This window comes from Gracilinanus agilis, chromosome 5, assembly GCF_016433145.1.
Source record: "Gracilinanus agilis isolate LMUSP501 chromosome 5, AgileGrace, whole genome shotgun sequence".
Lineage (NCBI taxonomy): Eukaryota > Metazoa > Chordata > Mammalia > Didelphimorphia > Didelphidae > Gracilinanus > Gracilinanus agilis.
Window position 1 is genome coordinate 251,482,991 of NC_058134.1, and position 17,812 is coordinate 251,500,802.

Genomic DNA, 17,812 nt, shown 5'->3' on the forward strand with positions numbered 1-17,812 from the left:
GCAGCTTCTCAGGTTTATCCTCGCTCTCTGTGTCTGTCTGAGATCTATTGGCTCCTGAGGTCTGAGTTCTAGTTTTTTCCAAGGTCAAGCCCCCTGGTGGATTCCCTTGCTTGATCCTCTGCAGGAGGTTCCTTTACAAGTCTCAGGGAGCTACTTCCACAGTCGTATACCCGTCTGCACTGGTTCCCCACTTAGGCTTTAGTTCCTGGCTGTGTTTGCCTCCACCCACGCCTCTGCTCAGCCAGCACCCACGCCTCTGCTCAGCGGCGCGCGCCCAGCGTCCACTCTCTGCTCCCGCGCGCTCAGATTTCGCGTGCGTTCTTGACTTAATGGGGTCCTAAGTCTTGCTGCTCTCAGGAACAGGTCCCGGAGCTGCCGATGACTCGATGGGTGCCCCAAACTTGCTCTATTTCTTTTTAGCTGGGTTCGGAGCTATAGGTGAGTGTGGAGGGGGTGGGGGTGGGGCGGTTGCTCAGCTCGCGATTGAGTGAGAGCCCTTTTTAGCCTGGAACTGTCTCAATTCCACGTACCTTCCACGCTGTGCCCTGTTGTGGGGTTCCTCCGTTCGTCTGGACTTGTTTTTATGTCCCCTTGAGGAGTTTTGTGTGTTTCAGTCAGGAGAGGTTAAGAGCTGCTTCTTACTCTGCCGCCATCTTAACCCAGAAGACTGGATTTTTTTTAAAGGAAGGAATGCTTCTCTAATTTTTTTGACTCAATGAAAAGCAAAGTTGATCATATAAAATTGTATCATAGACAATTTAAGGAATGTGTTTAGAATGGATAGCCATACTGGATAATTGATGCCAAGTATAATGCTATGCCTAGGGGAGGTACTTAAAAATGCTTACTATGGGGAGGTTAGGCTCATCTTGAATAAGGCAAATTGTCTTAGTAGAAACTGAGTTGGTGGTGCAGATGAAGCTTTATAGAGGTGGTCAGAAGGTATAGCAATAAAGGGAACTGAATTACGCCCTATTACCTTAGATGTTCTTGCCAGGGTGTGATACTGTGATTAGACCCTTTTGGAATGAAGTCACAGGGTAGAGAGGCAAACTATTGCTGGAAAGAGATGAGTGACATGAGTATAAAAGTTCACAAGGACCTAAGGTTGGCAAGGAATGCTAAGAATGACAAAAAGAGTCTTTTAAAAACTATTTGGGGATAACAGGAAGATCAAAGAATGGGTAGAATTACTGCAATTCAGTGATAATGATAAAGAATGGGAGAGAATGTAGAACTCATCAACTTTTATTTTGCTTCTGTTTTCTCTGCCAAGCAAAATAATCTCTGGACTGGGAAGAATTGCAGAAAAAGAGTTGTTATGGAGTTAAAACCCAAGAAAAGAGCACTTTGCTGTCCTTTATGAGTACATTACCAGGCAGGCCCAAATGAACTCCATCCAAAGATACTGAAAGAACAGGCAGAATTAATTGTTGAGCTGCTCTTAGTGATATATGAAGGATTATGGAGAAATGGAGTGGTCCTCCAGGGTTGGTATAAGGCAAATGTTGACCCAATTTTCAAAAAATGGGAAGGGAAGGGAGTCTGCCAACTATAGGCCAGTGAATGTGACTTCAGTAGCTAGAAAAATCCTAAAGCATATTATTAAAGGGATGGCTAGTGAAGAGGGAGAAAAGTGAACTGGTGATCATAGAGAAGCTAAGACAGACTCATTAATGATAGTTCATGTCAAATGAACTTTATCTCTCTCTCTCTCTCTCTCTCTCTTTTTCTTTCTCTCCTTTCTCCCTTCCCCCTCTCTCAGAATAACTTAGTATGTCCTTTTGATAAAGTAAACTACCTACAAGGCCTTGGCCCCCACCTTGGGGTGGCCTAGTCAGGACATCACTTTTTCTCTCCTTTTTACTTTGTTAATGTGGTCATAATATTATTTTTCTGTAATCAAGCAATAAAAGCCAATAAGAATTTTGCCTACATGCTATGTGTATCAGGTAACATTTACTCAATGATCAAAACTTAGGAGATCTGATGGGGCAAGTCAGATGGTGGAAAAGCTTGAAGGAGGTTAAAAGGTGAACTAATACTCAATGGTGTAATGACAAGAGGCCAGAACCTCTCTCTTTATGAGGTCACAAGTCCAAAAATTTCTCCAGAGGGTAATCAGGAGACAAAAGAGCGGGACAAAACGCATATGGTGCCACAGAGCTGTTCCCAAATGCACTGGAAACCAAAAGAGTTATCAAGGAAGCCAGGAGGGCAGAGCAGGGCAGGTGGGCACCATGTTCCCATTGTAAACTTTAAAAGACCTTATAGAAAGAGAACCAATCTTATGTTTGTTAAATAAAATTACAGTATACTAAGAATTGAGAGGTTTTTGTTTGTTGGTTGGTTGTGACTTTCTTTTTTTGATACTCAGGATGAGTGCTCTGATATTAGCTGATGTTCTGGGTAGGTTTTCTTTGCTATGGCTTATCAGTGAGATAAAAGGCTTACAGCCAGCCTCTTATTACAGGAGTTGCTTTGTTTCAAGAATGCCAAGGTATTATATATGGAGTACCTTTAGACCACAGTGCTGACAAGCTTAATTTTAGAGATTACAAGAAGAATTTCAAAATGCAATTATAGGCAGTCAGGTAAAAAAAATATGTATATACTGTAGTCATCAGAATGTGCTAAAAATGAAATCCTAATGAGGAAAATATCTGATGTTCTTTTATAATTTATACTTAAGCAGGATTTTCTTTATAGTCACATCAATTTTAAAATTATTTTGGCTTGATAGAAGTAACTTTTTTAGTATTTAGTTTCTATTTAGGACTCAATAGGAACAAGCAATTTGACAGTATACACAAAGATATCCTTTTTTTACATTTTAAAAATCCATCAACTATTAGTAAAAAAAAATTAAGACTTTGGAGGAAAAGGCAACAAATAAAAACAAGCAAAATCTGTTTCATTTTCTCAGGTGTTTCTGGGACAATAAAAAATGTCAACATCCATTTGAATGAATGACAAAGACATGAGAAACTGATATTAGTGGGGCGGATATACTCTGAATTCCACAAATGCATAGTTTTTTGCAAATTGACCTGTAGAATTTAGTTCTAAAAGTTAGCTAACTCCATAAGGTCATCATTTTTTTTTTTAAACCCGGTATTAATTCTAGGCAATGGTAGTTAAGTGACTTGCCCTGGATCACATGGATAAGAAGTCTCAGGCCACATTTGAACTCAGGACCTCCCTCTCTGGCTCTGGCTCTCAAACCACAAGAACCACTCAGCTCCCCATCATAACTTTCTCTTAATGAAAATAAGCCAAGATACATGCTAAGAGAATACCCACTTTAGCTTCCCTTGAGGAAATTAAGTCATCTGGAACAGAGGAACTATGTCCTTGGGTACTGAAAAAATTGGCAGAGGGCAGCGCTTAAACATTTTCACTGATAGGTAATTGAAAAAGGAAGAGGTCCTGCCAATTTTCAAAAGGGGAAAGAGAAGGAATTCTTTAAGCTAGAGGCTATTGAATTTAAGCTGAATGCCTGGGAAAATTCTCTAATAGATCATTAAAAAGATGGTTATTGAACATCTGGAAAAGACAGCAGTAATTACAAAGAACAAGTCATGTCAGACTAATTTTATTATTTACCTTTGAGATAGAGTTACTAAACTGGTAGAATGGGACGTCTATGGATACTTTTTGTCTGATTTTTGCAAAGGATATGATAAAGTAATTTATACTATTCTTTTTGCAAAGATGAAGAGACATAGACGACTAAAGAGTAATGGAATGTAATGGGTTCTGAATTGAGGGGATGGCCAGATTCAAAGAGTAGTGAGTCAATGATGGTTTTATGCCGGTTGGCAGGAAGTTTCCAGAGGAGCACTTAGGGCTTGTCCCTATGCTCTTCATTTTCTTATGAGAGACCAGGATAAGTATAGACAGTATGCCTGTTTATTTGTGCACAACAAAGCCCTGTTGCAGAGCTCACACACTGGATGACAAAGTCAAATTTCAAAAAGAAACTGCCAGGCTAGAGCACTGGGCTGCATTTGACAAGAGAGCAGTCAGAGGGGACAAATACAGGTTTGCGATTGGGTTCAAAAAAGCAAGTTTATAAGAACAGAATGGGGGTGGGGGGAGGTGATGATTAGATAGGAGTTGGCCTGAAAAAGATCTGGAGATATTATTAAACTGCAAGTTCCCTGATTAACCAGCATGACATGGAAGCCCCAAATAAAACAAGACAGAAACAACGATCATGACCCTGGGCAGCATGAGGAGAGGCACTGATTCCAGAAACAAGGAGGTGACCATCTCATGGTGCCCTGCTTTGGTCATATGCATTTAGAATGTTACATTCAGTTCAGAGCATTGGTTCTGGGGTAGGAAACATTTGGTGAAGAGCTTTTCATCCCTGCCATAGGAAGATGGGTTGAAAGATTTAGGACTATTTCAGTGGGAGAAGAGAAGATTCAGGAAAGGGGGTGAGACATGAAAGCTATCTTCATGTACCTGAGGTGCTGTCCCATAGAAAAAAGGTTGGACTTATTCTGTCTAGCTCCAGGGGGCAGAATTGGGAACAACTTGTAATGTAAGGGGAAATATCCAAGAGTTGGTTAGGAATTCTGAGAAGATGTCCTGTAGAAGCAACAACGCTCCAGACCTCCATAAAGCCCTTCACCACCATTCAAGGACAAAGGGCTCTGAGGGAACAGAAAACCAAATCTGAAAACAGAACAGAGCTGGGGGATCCTCCAGCTGAACCCAACTTAAAAAGTGGGGGGTGGGAAGAGAAAAAAAGACTGAATTCTTAGACCTGTCCAGTGGGAGGGGAAAGAAAGGAGGAAGATCCCAGATCTCCTCCTCTACCTCTGAGTCTCCAGCAGATCCTGAAATCTCTGGGTGGGTGGGGTCACTAGTCTGAGGGAGTGCCTTCCTGGCATAGCTGTGCCAAACTCAAGGCTCTGATCACAGACAGCAGGGAGGCTGCTGGGGAAGAAACTCAGAGAGGGTGAATATAAGCTCCATTTTGTGCTCCCCTCCCTACCTTCTCTCTAGGTTTTGACCTCAGGGCACTTGGAGCTATGCAGATCAACCCCACCTGGCTTAATCCTATCAATATAGTAGACAAGAAGTCTTCAGAGGGCAAGGAAACTCCAATACCCCTCCCCCACAGATTAGAGTGAAAGAAGCCAAATTCACTTTTTTAGCTTTTACCCCGAGCTGGGGAAATCTGGCCTCAGGTCCCACTAACCTAATTAATCAACAAAACAGAGGACAAGCTCTCCCAGGACTGAATAGCCCAAACCCACAGATTAAAAAAAAATGATCAGAGGACCAAGATTACAGCCAATTACAGGGGAGAAAGAAGGAAAAAATATGAGTAAGCAACAGAAAAAGAAAAAAGAAACCACAATCTACAGCTACTATCCATAAATTGAACAAAAAGCAAATGGATCAGAAGAAGATAAAGGAACACCAAAGAAAAAACATAGAAACTTCAGTGAAATGGACACAGGCTTTAGAAGTACTTAAAATTCAATTAACTCAAGAACTCAAAATTCAATTAACTCAAGAACCCAAAACTCAAATAACTCAAGAACACAGAAAACAATCAACAGAGGCTGAAGACAATTGGGACAAAGAAGTACATGAATTAAAACAAGAAAATAATGTCTTAAAAGCCAAAATGACCAGCTGAAAAATGAAGCAAAGAAAGTAAAAGATGATCTACAAAGAAAATCAGACCAGAAGGAGAAAGATGACGAAAAAGCCAAGGATGAAATTCAGTCTTTAAATGATTTCACAAGGCAGCATATACAAACACACACACACACACACACACACACACACACACACACACACACTGAAATATTTGAGGAGAATATGAAACACCACATTGATTCAACCAAAGATCTGGAGAAGAGAGCTAGAAGAGGCAATTTAAGAATTATTGGTTTACCAGAACATCATGATAAAAGAAAAAAGTTTAGACGTCATCCTACAAGAAATTATCAGAGACAATTGCCCTGACATTCTTGAACAATAAGGGAAAAGTGGAAATTGAAAGATTCCACAGATCACCTCCTACATTTAATCCACAACAGACAACTTCCAGACATATTATAGCCAAATTCAAATAGAAAGGAAAAAAGAAGTCATTCAGATACCAGGGAACCACAGATAGGATAACACAGGATCTGGCTTCATCTACATTGAAGGACCAGAAGGCATAGAATATAATATTCGAGAAAGCAAGAGAGCTGGGTCTACAACCCAGAATTAACTATCCAGCAAAACTGACTATATTCTTGCAGGGGAAAGTATGATCATTCAACAAAATTGAAGACTTCCAAGCATTCATAAAGAAAAAACTGGACATAAGCAGAGTTTGCTGCCCAAACACTGAACTCAAGAGAATCACCATAAGATAATTAAGAGAGTGGGGGAAAAAAAAACAAAAAAAACTTTATTTAAGACACCCAATAAGTTCAATTGACATATATCCCTATAAGAAAAGAAGATATTGGTAACTCTTAAAAATTGTTATTATCAACAGGGTAGCTAGAAGAAGTATACTTAGAGGGAACAGGGATAAACTATATAGGATGAAATGCCAAGATATGTGTGTGTGTGTGTGTGTGTGTGTGTGTGTGTGTATGTGTGTGTGTGTGTGTGTGTATAAACTAGAGGTAAAAAAAGGAGATAATATTAAGAGAAATGGTAAAATAGACAAAATGGAGAAAATTTATACTTCATAAAGAAGTGCGTGGGGTGAACAGGGGAGAAGACCAATATAATGGAAGATAAAGAGATTGGAGAAAAATACTTAATTCTTAAGTGCATTGATGTAGAGATCTCTTTATCATCTCTGATAATCTGATAAGGACAGTTTAGTTGATAAGGAAATAATGATGGGACATAGGAGTTGTCTTTTACCTCATGCTTCCTGCTCTGGCTCCAGGAGCATGGAGTTTATTATATATATTTCGAGACTCATTTCACACAAAAGAACCCCCCCGAAACTTTGCAGATGTGCAGAAGTTACAAATTATGTCACAACAAAACACAAAACAGTGGCTCAGAATAGACCAAGGCCAAGGCTGAATTTTGACTAGGTTCTTAACAGAAAGCTAAGTCAGGGAATATTTTTCTCAGGTTGAATTGTCCCTGCTAAAGTTTTGGCCTTGGCTATAGCTGCATTCCTGTGCAAAGGGGAACAGTGTTAACCCTCTAAATTCAGGTTTGTTAGGAACTTAAAGCTTTTCAATAAGGCCACAATACTTTTCAACAAGAAATCACAAGGATCATAAAAGCGGTCAAAAGAGGAGTCTCAGATTTTTATCTATTCTCTCATTGGCTTCCCATACATTGAAATTAATTAAAGAGGGAAGAACAATCAGATCCATTGGGGCAGGGAAATGATTCTCGCCCTATAGAAAAGTAGAAGGGTAACAAATGAACTGGTGGGAAGGGAAGCAATACTAGGGAGGGAGAAGATGGGAGGGAGCGCAGCTTAAAAAGATGCTTAAGAACCATAAGAGGAGACTAAAAAGGGAGGGGAGAGAAAGGGAAGTACAATAAGGGAGGGTATTAGGGGAACTGATTAAAAGTAAAACACTGGTAGAGAAGGAAATAGTAAAAGAAGAAAGGGCAGGACAAGGAGAGGGAATCAAAATGTCTGGGAATACACAGTTGATAATTATAACTCTGAATGTGAATGGGATGAACTTGTCCATAAAACAGAAGCAAATATCAGAGTGGATTAGAAACCAAAATCCTACCATATGTTTTCTACAAGAAAGATACATGAGACAGGTAGATATACATAGAGTAAAAAATAAAAGGCTGGAGCAAAATCTATTGGGTGTCAACTGAGAAAAAGAAGGAAGCGATTGCAATCATGATTTCTGACAAAGCCAAAGTAAAAATAGATCTGGTTAAAAGAGACAGGGAAGGTAATTATATCCTGATAAAAGGCAGTATAAACAATGAAGAAATAGCAGTACTCAACATGTATGCATCAAATGGTATAGCATCTAAATTTCTAAAGGAGAAACTGGCAGAGCTCAAGGAGGAAATAGATAATAAAACTATATTAGTAGGAGACCTGAACCTTCCCCTATCACATCTAAATAAATCAAACCAAAAAATAAATAAGAAAGAGATGAGAGGTAAATGAAATCTTAGAAAAATTAGCGTTAATAGATATATGGAGAAAAATAAATAGGGACAAAAAGGAATACACCTTCTTTTCAGCAGCACATGGAACATTAAAAAATATTGACCATGTACTAGGGCATAGAAACATGGTAAACAAATGCAAAAAAGCAGAAATAGTAAATGCAACATTATCTGATCATAATGCAATAAAAATAGTTATTAGCAAGGATACATGGAGAGGGAAACCAAAAACTAACTGGAAATTAAATAATATGATTCTCCAAAATAAGTTAAAGAACAAATCATAGAAATAATTAATAATTTCATCGAAGAGAATGAAAACAATGAGACTTCTTACAAAAATCTATGGGATGCAGCCAAAGCAGTACTAAGGGGGAAATTTATATCATTGAGTGAATATATTAACAAATTAGGGAGGGCAGAGGTCAATAAATTGGGCATGCAACTTAAAAAACTATAACTGAACAAATTAAAAATCCCCAGATGAAAACAAAATTAAAAATACTAAAAATCAAGGGAGAAATTAATGAATTTGAAAGTAAAAGAACTATTGAATTAATAAATAAGACTAGAAGCTGGTACTTTGAAAAAAACAGATAAAATAGACAAAGTACTGGTCAATCTAATAAAAAAAGGAAAGAAGAAAACCAAATTAACAGTATCAAAGATGAAAAGGGAGACCTCACCTCTAATGATGAGGAAATCAAGGCAATCATTAAAAAAATTTTGCCCAGTTATATGGCAATAAATATAACAATGTATATGATATGGATGAATATTTACAAAAGTATAAATTGCCTAGATTAACAGTAGAAGAAATAGAATATTTAAATAATCCAATATCAGAAAAAGAAATTGAACAAGCCATCAAAGAACTCCCTAAGAAAAAATCCCCAGGCCTGATGGATTCACAAGTGAATTCTATCAAACATTCAAAGAACTAACCCAATACTATACAAATTATTTGACATAATAAGCAATGAAGGAGTTCTACCAAATTCCTTTTATAACACTAATATGGCACTGATTCAAAAGCCAGGCAGACTAAAAACAGAGAAAGAAAACTATAGACCAATCTCCCTAATGAACATAGATGCAAAAATCTTAAATAGTATACTAGCAAAAAGACTCCAGCAAGTGATCACGAGGGTTATTCATCATGATCAGGTGGGATTTATACCAGGAATACAAGGATGGTTCAAATTAGGAAAAGCATCCACATAATTGACCATATCAACAAGCTAACAAACAAAAATCACATGATTATCTCAATAGATGCTAAAAAAGTCTTTGACAAAATACAACACCCATTCCTATTGAAAACACTAGAAAGTATAGGCTAGAAGGACAAACATCATATACAATGGGGATAAATTAGAAGCCTTCCCAATAAGATCAGACATGAAACAAGAATACTCATTATTACCTCTATTATTTAACATTGTACTAGAAACACTAGCTTTAGCAATTAGAGAAGAAAAAGAAATTGAAGGTATTAAAATAGGCAATGAGGAGACAAAGCTATCACTCTTTGCAGATGATATGATGGTATACTTAAAAAATCCTAGAGAATCAGCTAAAAAACTGGTGGAAATAGTCAACAACTTTAGCAAAGTTGCAGGATACAAAATAAATGCACATAAATCATCAGCATTTCTAAATATTTCCAATACATCTCAGCAGCAAGAGTTAGAAAGAGAAATACCATTTAAAATCACCCTAGACAATATATGTTATAATAAAAAGAGCCAATAACCAATATTATGATAGAAGGGAGAGAGAGTCTATGTAGGTGAGTCTCTTCCAGCTATTCCCCAGGGCCAAATATACATTGGGAGACTTTAAGGGGTTGTCACCCTGAAACTGGGTGACCTGGATGGTCGTGCTCCCCCTCAGGAGTTGGGGGGTGAGGCTTCCCTATAAGATGAGATATGTGGTACCCCAATCTGATTCTGAATAAGGACAGGGTTCACACAAATCTCCCCTAGATCAGTTAAATTCACAGTGGGTGGTCTGGCTTCAAGATGGAGGCAGCCAGACCAAGCTGTGGTTCCCCTCTCCCTCATTGTCTCTCAGCCACTCTGGAACGCTATCTGACTGATGAATGGCTTTTATTATTTGTGAATCAGGGATTTGGGAAAGCAGTGAAGGGCAGAGGGATATTGGGGTGCCCTGTTCTCCCTCTTTTTCTATTTCTATTTCCTATTTCTATAATTTTAAGTTAGACCGGAAAGGGTCTCTCAGCAAGGTTGGGTAATGGGAGGGGACTAAGAGATTGTTCCTAAAATGGAGTCCAAAAACTTAGCTTACTCGATGGTTGAAGTCTTGATGGGTGAGAGGTGATGGAATGGCTTTTATCAGGGAATCCCAGTTTCAATTTCCACTAGAAGATCCTCAGGAAGCCCTCACAGCTGGATCCGAGCTGGAATGTCCTCCTCCTCTCTCCTCCCAGTCCCTTTGCTGGAGCCTCTCCTCTCCTTCCTCCTCTGGAGAATCCCCCAGAATTCATTCTGGTCTCAACTGTCACCAACTGTCAGCAACTCCTTCTGTGGCTCCTTTTGTCCCATCCCCCTTGCACAAATCACATCCTTACATATAAAATACTTAGGAATCTATCTACCAAAACAAACACAGGAATTATATGAAAACAACTACAAAATACTTTCTAAACAATTAAAAATAGATCTAAACAAATGGAAAAACATTGAGTGCTCATGGGTAGGACGAGCTAACATGATAAAAATGACCATTATACCCAACTTAATTTACTTATTTAGTGCCATACCTATCAAACTACCAAGAAACTTTTTTACTGAATTAGAAGAAACTATAACAAAGTTCATTTGGAAGAACAAAAGATCAAGAATATCAAGTGAAATAATGAAAAAAAAATAATGAAAAATAATCAAAACAATATGGTACTGGCTAAATGACAGAAAGAAGATCAGTGGAATAGAGTTGGGGTAAGTGACGTCAGCAAGACAATCTATGATAAACCCAAAGATCCCAAGTTTTGGGACAAAAATCCACTATTTGACAAAAACTGCTGGGAAAATTGGAAAACAATATAGGAGAGATTAGGTTTAGATAAACATCTCATACCCTACATCAAGATAAATTCAGAATGGGTGAATGACTTGAATATAAAGAAGGAAACTATAAGTAAATTAGGTGAACACAGAATAGTATACTTGTCAGATCTATGCGAAAAAAAAGATTTTAAAACCAAGCAAGAGTTAGAAAAAATTACAAAATGTAAAATAGATAATTTTGATTACATTAAATTAAAAAGGTTTTGTACAAACAAAAACAATGCAACCAAAATCAGAAGGGAAACAACAAACCGGGGGAAAATCTTTATAGCAAAAAACTCTGACAGAGGTCTAATTACTCAAATATATAAGGAGCTAAATCAATTGTACAAAAAAATCAAGCCATTCCCCAATTGATAAATGGGCAAGGGGCATGAATGGGCAATTTTCAGATAAAGAAATCAAAACTACCAATAAGCACATGAGAAAGTGTTCTAAATCTCTAATAATTAGAGAAATGGAAATCAAAACAACTCTGAGGTACCACCTCACACCAAGCAGGCTGCCTAAAATGACAGCAGGGGAGAGTAATGAATGTTGGAGGGGATGTGGCAAAATTGGGACATTAATGCATTACTGGTGGAGTTGTGAATTGATCCAACCATTCTGGATGGCAATTTGGAACTATGCCCAAAGAGTGCTAAAAGACTGCCTGCCCTTTGATCCAGCCATATCATTGCTGGGTTTGTACCCCAAAGAGATCATAGATAAACAGACTTGTACAAAAATATTTATAGCCACGCTCTTTGTGGTGGCAAAATACTGGAAAATGAGGATATGCTCTTCAGTTGGGGAATGGCTGAACAAATTATGGTATATGCTGGTGATGGAATACTACTGTGCTCAAAGGAATAATAAACTGGAGGAATTTCATGTGAACTGGAAAGACCTCCAGGAATTGGTGCAGAGTGAAAGGAGCAGAGCCAGAAGAACATTGTACACAGAGACTGATACACTGTGGTAAAATCGAATGTAATGGACTTCTGTACTAGCAGCAATGCAATGACCCAGGAAAATTCTGAGGGATTTATGGAAAAGAACGCTACCCACATTCAGAGGAAGAACTGCAGGAGTGGAAACACAGAAGAACAACAACTGCTTGAACACATGGGTTGATGTGGACATGATTTGGGATGTAGACTCTGAAACGACCACCCCAGTGCAACTATCAATAATATGGAAATAGGTCTTGATTGATGACACATTTTAAAACCAGTGGAAATGTGTGTAGGCTATACTGGGAGTGGGGGGGGGTGGGCGGTGGAGGGGAGAGTAAGAACACGAATCATGTACCTATGGAAAAATTTTCTAAAAAATAAAAATTCAAAGTCGTAAAAAAAAAAAAAAAAAGGAAATATCCAAGAGTTGAATGGACTGACTCAGATAGAAGCAGATTCCCATCACTGGAGGTATTCAAAGAGAACTTCACTGATGATGAATTTAATACCTCCTAAGAAAATCTGTTCAACTTTTGGTCTAGTTATTAGGAAGCTTTTCCTCACATGAGCAAAATCTTGTCTCCCTTTCACTTTAATTCACTGGTGCTCACTCCTAGAGTTTAGCAGAAAGAATCAAGACCCTCTTCTACATGACAGCCTTTCAAATACTTGAGGCCAATTGCCATATATCTCCAAGGCTACACACGCTCAGTTCTTTCAATTAATCCTAATAAGGTATGGTCTCTGATGCCCTCAACATCCTTGTTTTAGCTTCCTTGAATTGTTCCAACTGCTGAACATCTTTGGTGAAATGTAACATTCAGAAATGAACACAATCCTCCAGGTCTGGTAGGTCCAGTCCAACAGAACATCACCTCCTTCCTTCTGAATTCTGCCTCTTAAAGCAGCTTAAGAATACATCAACTTTTTATTTTTTAAACTCTTCCCTTCCACCTTACAATCACGACTATGTATTGGAGGCAAAAGAGTGGTAAGGGCTAGGCAATGGGGGATACGTAACTTTCCCAGAGTCAATCATTTAGATGTGAGGCCAGATTTGAATCCAGAAACTTCCCTTTCTAGGCCTGCCTCTCAAACTGCTGAGCCACTGAGCTATACCCCAGATTCCTTTTTAACAAAGGGTCTCTTACTCATGAATGAAAATTATTAAAGGTTCCTTCAAAGATACAACTAATGTGAATTTATCCAACCATTCTAGAAGGCTATTTGAAATTATGTCCAAAGGGCTATAAAAGAATGCATACCCTTTGATCCAGTAATACCACTACTAGATCTGTATCCCAAAAAGATAAAAAAAATTGGGAAAAGATTTGTTTGTACAAAAATATTTATAGCTGTTCTTTTTGTGGTGGCAAAGAAATGGAAACTAAAGGGATATCCTTGATTGAGGAATGGCTGACCAGATTGTGGCATATGATGGAGATGGAATACTATTGTGCTGTAAGGAATGATGAACAGGATGATTTCGGAAAGAGCTGTAAAGACCTACGTGAGGTGGATAGTGCCAAGCAGGAGCTCTTCATTTTATTCCTTCCATTTTGGATTATGCTCAATAAACTCTGGGATCACAACATAGTGAAGATCCGAAGAATGTGGAGATTATGACCATGGAGAAGAGCCTTAAAAAAGGGAGAAAGTTTTGGAGAAGGGATTGATTCTTAACCTTTTTTGTGTCATACACCCCTTCACAGTTTGATAAAATCTATTGGCCCTTTTCATAATAATGTTTTCTGTTGCATAAAATAATGTACATAAGATTGCAACAAAACACAATTTTGTTGGTATAATTATATTAATATAACTATATATAATATATAAGTATTACATATGAAACAAAGTATATGTATAATATATAAATATATAATATATAAAACAAAGTTTATAGATGCCTGCTCCTAAGCTAAGGGTTTGTAATTTTGATATTTCAAGGGCAATTTAATTTTATCTCCTAGGTATCTCAGAACCTGATCAGTGTTCATTTGGATGACTCAGAGCTACTGTTGAAATTGAGGCTTAAGTATGTACAGACAGAGTGCCCTCTGCTGACCAGTGGGGATACTTTAGGCCTTAAGAAGGCTTTCTTCCAATATATTCTTGAGGGAATAAGGAGAGAAATGTATGTTTTGTCCCCTGGGTATGTGGATCACAGGCTAAGAAAAGAAAATTAGCGGGAAAGGGAATATTAGCAATCCCACACCTGTACTGGGTTACTGACTCAAGGAAAGTACCATCTATTGGGCAACTTGAATACTACATGCCCTGGACAGCAAACATGGTGACACATGGATAGGCTTATGGTGCTCTGGACATAAACCAATTTGGGCTTCTTATGATACTAAGTGTCCCAAGGATCACAAGCAGCAGAATACGATGTTATTCAAGCACTGATTATAATAATGACATGAAAACAACACTAAAAGGCATGAAGTTAAATTCAAATGAACTGTAATGATCAATGGTGGAACTGGACATCTGATGGTCAAACACATCTCCCTCCTCTCAATAGAGAAGATCCATATGCTCTCAGGCCTGCCTACAATGTTTGTTGGTTTTCCTTAATGTTTTCCTTTACAGTAAGGGAAGGTTCAATGGTAAAGGGGAAAAGAAATTAAAGGAAAATGATGGTGAAGTAAAAACAAAAGGCAACAAAATTCTAAAAAGAAAACTGGGTCTACAGCTATCTAGTAACCTTATTAAAAAAAGTAAAGTCTAACCTGACATGATCTGTTCCTGAAGTTATACTAGCTATTAATGATCACCATATCCTTTTGTAAATGTTTATGAGCCATCAATTTAATAGTATGTTCTAATATTTTATTAGGAATTTAAGTTGTTTAATAGACTATATTTTGAAGGTTCCATCCTTTTTGAAAAATAGGGATATTCATTCATCTCTACATCACTATTCTTATTCTTATAATTTATTAATTAAAAGATCAACTCAATTATCACATCCAATAGATCTGTTAGTACCTTGAGTTGTCCTTTCTCTGTACCTAGTGATTCAAACTAATTTGGTATAGTTGAGTGCTATCAGAAGTTAGGCTATAAGACCCTCCTAAATAGCTGTTCAATGCATGCTTTCAAATTTAATCTATCAAAATTTAGCATTGATATTGGACTATGTATAATTCTCCTTTTCTTTATTATGAATTCTAAGATGGGGTGGATAATTCCTCCAAAAGTTTCTATCATTTTCAGTTGAACAACCAGTTTTCCCTATTATTCAAAATCAGTGTCAGAATTGCAGTTGGACTCATCATTTCCTCTCTTTTCGGAAGAAGTGTTTCTTTTGTACATTCTTTGTAATACCTACTGTAGGTATATAGGGAACGATGTCATTATTGCAACAGTGCTTGAATATCACTGTATCATATTGCTGCTGCTTGTGATCCTTGGGAGCCTTAGAATTGCCCAAACTGGTTTATGTCCTGATATTATTTTAGGTACTGGGATACTGCTCGTGAATTAGGCACTTTATGCTCTAATTTAAACAGCAAATATTTGACCTTTTAAGTATTTTCACAATCGTTATTTTCTCTCTGTCTCTCTCTTCACACACACACACACACACACACACGCGCACACACACACACACGCACACACACACACACACACATACATATATATTCACAGCCTTAATGGGGATTCAGTTAAAAAAAAGCCTTAGAATGATGTTAAATTAATCTGGTGATTGAGTCTTGACAGTTGATATGTTCTACTGAACATTAAAAATAATGTAATCTAGATTTAATTACAAACGATAACCATAACATCATGTGCACAATGTGTAATGTTAGAAGGTTAATCCATTTTTTCTCATAAGTTATGATGTACAATAACATTTAATGATAATACTCTAAAGAAATATGAGTCATGACTTTAGCACAATAAGCCAAAGACAATGAATTCTGTAACATCTGGATAAAACTCTTAGTAAAGGGGAGGAAAAAAACCATACCAAGCACGCTGACATTCTGGCATTTCGACCACAGCACCAGCCCTCTTCCTTTAAAAACTGGCACATAGGAAATCCCCACATTTCCAGAGTGTAATCTAGAGATGGACAAACAACAATACAGATTACTTAACTAAAATTCTTCTTCTTTCACTTAATGTAAATCATCTATTGAGAAAGTAAATCATCTATTGAGAAAGACAAACAGTAGTTAAACATGGTAGCAGTGATGTTTAACAGTTCATTCCAGTCCATTAACTGAAAGCATATTAGTGTTATGAAAATGGTATTTGCTCAAAAACAGCTGTTTTGTGTTTAAGTCCCAGGTCTGAAAGTGACCCATTTGCCAAAACTATTTCTCCAAGACTTAGCAAGGACAATTTAGTGCAGAAAGAATCTTCACATATGATGAAACTAAAAGTAGTAAACAATAAGTATTTATAGAAAATAATGCTGATAAACAACCCATTAATGTGTATTTTGATGTATAGATTGAAGATATAGCATTGATATCTAATACAGAAAACTTCCTACTATTCTAATTTTCTGATATAAATTACTTCAAATATTATGTTTTGGCAACCCATTGTTGAACAATTTTCACTCAATGTTGCAAGCTATTTTATTTTTAGCCATTACATTTGCTTCCCAGAAAAGTCCAGCTGCAAAGATGTTTATTTCTTCATGCTGCAGAGGCTCCAAACTATGATTCAATTTGGTTCAGATGCATTAATGATAATTAAGCCACAACAAAAATCAATATTCAGTGTTTAATATTGTAGATCTATGCTATGGCTAACCTACTAAAATTGCACTGCAATCTTTATGTTCAAAGCTTCTATGTTGACTTTTAATTACATAGTAAGTAATTAATATATACTTGCTGATTGACTCTAAGAAGACTAGAGGCTACCTGTAGAAGTTTTGCCTTTATTAATCTTGGCTTAATAAATTAGGCTTTTCAATATAAATGATTTCTTTTGTGATTCTATGTGTTTTATGTTATACCTTTAAAAATATCATTCTGAAAACAGGTCCACAGTAAAACCAAAGAGTTCTGTGGAACAAAAAAGAAACATTGATCTTACTGAAATTCAACACTTATTTTCAATTAGTTAAAAATATGATTCTGAGAAAGAGTCCAGAGGCTTCACCAGATTGCTGAAGGGGTCAATAATACACAGAAAAAAGTTAAGAACCTTTGATTTCTATTTATCATTTCGTTAATGCCTTAGATCCTCCTATAATAATAAGTGACACATTTTTATTACATCTGTAAGGAAATGGTTTTTTATTCATTATTTTATAATGAAACCTACAAAAAGTTCTATTCCAATGCCTTGGAGTTGTGGAATCAATCCTTGATTCCCAAAGGCCAAGGCAGCAACATTTAACCTGTAGGAGGGTCTCTCAAGTGTGAATGCTTTGAAAATGATCCCGCTAATAGACCATATGTGCTTCCTGAAGATCAGTCTAGGAAGGCATAGAGAGGATCATCACCAGCAGGCTCAAGTCAATTCAAGACACTACTCTATGCTCTGGAGATACAAAGACAAAATGAAAACCCATCAAAGGTTCTTTCTATGTTTTATGTGGAAGAAGGAGAGGAGATACAATATTCGTACAGACAAATAAATATAATATAATTTGAAGTAAAA

At 37.1% G+C, this 17,812-nt stretch overlaps 1 protein-coding gene across 1 annotated transcript in view; it reads right to left on the reverse strand.

Annotated features, from left to right (window-relative positions):
* METTL25 (methyltransferase like 25) overlaps positions 1–17,812 on the reverse strand; it is a 169,247-nt gene that overhangs the window by 41,808 nt on the left and 109,627 nt on the right. The window contains exon 6 of the mRNA XM_044677743.1: positions 16,158–16,252. Within this exon, the coding sequence (XP_044533678.1) occupies positions 16,158–16,252 (95 nt within the window). The remainder of the gene's footprint in view (positions 1–16,157; positions 16,253–17,812) is intronic.